Here is a 4,861-nt window from a genome sequence, read left to right as displayed (position 1 = left end):
CTGCTCTGGCCATTCTGACCCACAATCCTTTGTGTAGCGGATGTTACGTCGCACTGACTGAGTTTCGTGTACAGGCCACGCCCACATACAGACGACAACAAAACGCACATATCGCACAAAACTCGCTCAGTGACAGCAGAAGCGACAGGAAGACAGAAGATAATAAATATGACAGAGGACAGCGCAGTATGAAACAGCACCAGTATTTTGACAACAACATTCAAATTTGCCGCTACGGACGGCGGCGGAAGTGAGCGAGAGGGCCGGACTTCAGGGACGATGTATGTAGTGTGTCCCAATAGTATGCATATGCATGCATATTTCATACTAAACTACATACTTTGTAAGGGCAGCTGCAGTACCTACTAAAAGTAAAAAGTATAAGTATGCGATTTGGAACGCAGGGATAGAACTAGCGACAGAAGAAAAAGAAGAAGACTTCTTCATCTGTTTTTCCGGCAGACCAGACGCCTATACGCGTGCTGCTGCCCCCCGCGGCTGAGTGTCGCATTACATAAGAGAGTGGAATACGCCGAAACACGGGGGCATGCCAAGTAACATGTTAACAGAATATTCCAGCTGCTGCAGCGCAGTTACCTTAGCCGGAATATTGACCCAAACCGGAATATGGTGTGCATGTAAACGTAGTCAGTGATGACGAACACGAGCTGTGCGTGCATTCTGGTAACAGAAGTATGGCAGAGGACAACAGCGTGGCTGTGTCTGAAATCACTACCTCCCCCCTCCCTACTCACTCTATAGTGAACTCAGTGTAGTGGGCTATAGTGAACTCAGTGTAGTGGGCTGTACAGTGAACTCAGTGTAGTGGACTATAGTGAACTCAGTGCAGTGGGCTGTACAGTGAACTCAGTGTAGTGGGCTATAGTGAACTCAGTGTAGTGGGCTGTACAGTGAACTCAGTGTAGTGGACTATAGTGAACTCAGTGTAGTGGGCTGTACAGTGAACTCAGTGTAGTGGACTATAGTGAACTCAGTGCAGTGGGCTGTACAGTGAACTCAGTGTAGTGGGCTATAGTGAACTCAGTGTAGTGGGCTGTACAGTGAACTCAGTGTAGTGGGCTATAGTGAACTCAGTGTAGTGGGCTGTACAGTGAACTCAGTGTAGTGGACTGTACAGTGAACTCAGTGTAGTGGGCTATAGTGAACTCAGTGTAGTGGGCTGTACAGTGAACTCAGTGTAGTGGGCTGTACAGTGAACTCAGTGTAGTGGGCTATAGTGAACTCAGTGTAGTGGGCTGTACAGTGAACTCAGTGTAGTGGGCTATAGTGAACTCAGTGTAGTGGGCTGTACAGTGAACTCAGTGCAGTGGGCTATAGTGAACTCAGTGCAGTGGGCTGTACAGTGAACTCAGTGCAGTGGGCTATAGTGAACTCAGTGCAGTGGGCTGTACAGTGAACTCAGTGTAGTGGGCTGTACAGTGAACTCAGTGTAGTGGGCTGTACAGTGAACTCAGTGCAGTGGACTATAGTGAACTCAGTGCAGTGGGCTGTACAGTGAACTCAGTGTAGTGGGCTATAGTGAACTCAGTGTAGTGGGCTGTACAGTGAACTCAGTGTAGTGGGCTATAGTGAACTCAGTGCAGTGGGCTGTACAGTGAACTCAGTGTAGTGGGCTGTACAGTGAACTCAGTGTAGTGGGCTGTACAGTGAACTCAGTGTAGTGGGCTGTACAGTGAACTCAGTGCAGTGGACTATAGTGAACTCAGTGCAGTGGGCTGTACAGTGAACTCAGTGTAGTGGGCTATAGTGAACTCAGTGTAGTGGGCTGTACAGTGAACTCAGTGTAGTGGGCTGTACAGTGAACTCAGTGTAGTGGGCTGTACAGTGAACTCAGTGCAGTGGACTATAGTGAACTCAGTGCAGTGGGCTATAGTGAACTCAGTGTAGTGGGCTATAGTGAACTCAGTGTAGTGGGCTATAGTGAACTCAGTGCAGTGGGCTATAGTGAACTCAGTGTAGTGGGCTGTACAGTGAACTCAGTGTAGTGGGCTATAGTGAACTCAGTGTAGTGGGCTGTACAGTGAACTCAGTGTAGTGGGCTGTACAGTGAACTCAGTGCAGTGGGCTATAGTGAACTCAGTGTAGTGGGCTATAGTGAACTCAGTGTAGTGGGCTGTACAGTGAACTCAATGTAGTGGGCTGTACAGTGAACTCAGTGTAGTGGGCTATAGTGAACTCAGTGTAGTGGACTATACAGTGAACTCAGTGTAGTGGGCTATAGTGAACTCAGTGCAGTGGGCTATAGTGAACTCAGTGTAGTGGGCTATAGTGAACTCAGTGTAGTGGGCTATAGTGAACTCAGTGTAGTGGGCTATAGTGAACTCAGTGTAGTGGACTATAGTGAACTCAGTGTAGTGGGCTATAGTGAACTCAGTGCAGTGGGCTATAGTGAACTCAGTGTAGTGGGCTATAGTGAACTCAGTGTAGTGGGCTATAGTGAACTCAGTGCAGTGGGCTATAGTGAACTCAGTGTAGTGGGCTATAGTGAACTCAGTGTAGTGGGCTATAGTGAACTCAGTGTAGTGGGCTATAGTGAACTCAGTGTAGTGGGCTATAGTGAACTCAATAGCAGAATGTTTCGGACACGACTTGGCTCGTTGTTCAGCTCCGTTAATTACGTCTCTGTTGTCGCATAAATAAAACGTGATGTAAACACAGCACACTGCTCAGTAGTGTTTTTAATTTTGATTGACTCGGGGCACAATTTGACAACACAGTTCAGTTTTGAGCACAGATTGAACTGTTTTGAGGTGAAAGTTTGGTTTTGCAGCAGGAGTCTGAGGTTTTGTGAATGTAGATAGATAGATAGATAGATAGATAGATAGATATACTTTATTGATCCCAACCAGGGAAATTCTGGTAGCTTGTAGCTTGGTAGCTTGAAAACTGGGTTTTGTGTTCACAGTTTAGAGAAAAGGAGAGCAACTTTCGAGAAATGTGTCTTAGCAATCGAGAAAAACTGAAATCCCAGCCGTGAAACTGACATCCCTGAGTCATATGCATTTAAAACAAAGTATTACAGTTTTATTAGTGGGATGGGCACAAACTGCTACCTGGTCTGTGGAAAAACAGTAAATTAGTCACTGTTTGAATTTCTGTACTTTAATATTTTCAGATATGTGATCTGATGGGGCCAGCCTCTGAAGGAAATTACAAAATGTGCCCGTATTTCTTCTTCTGCTGTAGCTGGATAAAAGTATCACACCACGTGTTAAAATGCACCAGAATACAGGAAATGGAGTTTACAAACTTACTGGGGGAGGAACCACAGACCCCGTTAAGTCGACCCACCCACATTTACTTTGTTTCCAACGCCCATGAATACTTATACTGCTACTACTACTACTGCTACTACTACTGCTACTACTACTGCTAATACTACCACTGCTACTACTACTACTGGTACTACTACCACTACTTATACTACTAAAAATACTACTGCTACTACTACAACTACTATTGCTGCTGCTACTACTTCTACTGGTACTACTACTGTTAATACTACCACTGCTACTACTACTACTGGTACTACTACCACTACTTATACTACTAAAACTACTACTGCTACTACTACTACTACTACTACTACTATTGCTGCTGCTACTACTACCACTGGTACTACTACAACTACTGCTACTTCTACTACTACTACTATGACTACTACTACAACTACTACTGCTGCTGCTACTACTACTACTACTACAACTACTACTACTACTGATACTACTACTACTACTACTACTACTGCTACTTCTACTACTACTACTGCTACTACTACTACTACTACTGCTGCTGCTACTACTACTACTACTGGTACTACTACTACTACTACTACTACTACAGCTACTATTACTACTGCTACTACTAATACTACTACTACTACTACAACTACTACTACTTCTGCTGCTACAACTACTACTACTACTGCTACTTCTACTGCAAATACTACTTCTGCTACTACTACTACTACCACTACTACTACTACTACTACTACTACTACTACTACTACTACTACTACTGGTACTACTACTACTACTACTACTGCTACTAACAATAATACTATTGCTCCTACTACTACTGCTTCTTCTACTACTAATACTACTACTGCTACTAATACTACTGCTACTACTACTGCTGCTTCTACTACTAAAACTACTTCTGCTACTACTACTACTCCTGGTACTACTACAACTACAACTACTACTACTACTACTACAAGTACTGTTACTGCTACTACTACTACTACTACTACTACTACTACTACTACTACTACTGCTGCTGCTACTACTACTACTGGTACAACTAATACTACAACAACTACTACTACTGCTGCTGCTACAACTACTGCTACTACTACTACTTAAACTAACTACTACTACTACTACTGCTACTTCTACTACTACTCCTGGTACTACTACCACTACTACTACTACTACTACTACTGCTACTTCTACTACTACTCCTGGTACTACTACCACTACTACTACTACTACTACTACTACTACTACTACTGTTACTACTACTACTACTGCTGCTACTACTACTACTACTACTACTACTTCTACTATTGCTACTTCTACTACTACTACTACTACTACTACTACTGCTCCTGCTACTACTACTCCTGGTACTACTACTACTACTACTTCTGCTACTACTACTGCTTCTGCTAATGCTCCTTCTGCTTCTATAACTGCTACTTCTGATACTACTATTATTACTAGTAATACCTCTACTTCTACTATTACTACTGCTACTTTCACTGCTAGTACTGTTAATACCACTACTACTACTTCTTAGTATTACTAGTACTCCTACTACCACAACTGCCACTTGTACT

The 4,861-nt window shown here is 43.5% G+C and overlaps 1 protein-coding gene across 1 annotated transcript; it reads right to left on the bottom strand.

Annotated features, from left to right (window-relative positions):
• Positions 1-2,210: 2,210 nt before the first annotated feature.
• On the bottom strand, positions 2,211-4,623 carry LOC115375430 (uncharacterized protein DDB_G0271670-like; the record flags this gene model as incomplete). The annotated part of the gene is made up of 4 exons (XM_030074818.1): positions 2,211-2,643; positions 3,176-3,207; positions 3,582-4,062; positions 4,388-4,623. Coding segments are annotated over 4 exons (1,182 nt in total), but the record flags the coding sequence as incomplete, so codon positions are not given.
• Between the last annotated feature and the right edge of the window lie 238 nt (positions 4,624-4,861).

Source organism: Myripristis murdjan, chromosome 17 (genome assembly GCF_902150065.1).
Source record: "Myripristis murdjan chromosome 17, fMyrMur1.1, whole genome shotgun sequence".
NCBI classification, from domain to species: domain Eukaryota; kingdom Metazoa; phylum Chordata; class Actinopteri; order Holocentriformes; family Holocentridae; genus Myripristis; species Myripristis murdjan.
Note: the sequence above shows the minus strand (reverse complement) of the source record. Positions and strands in the feature narration are given on the sequence as shown.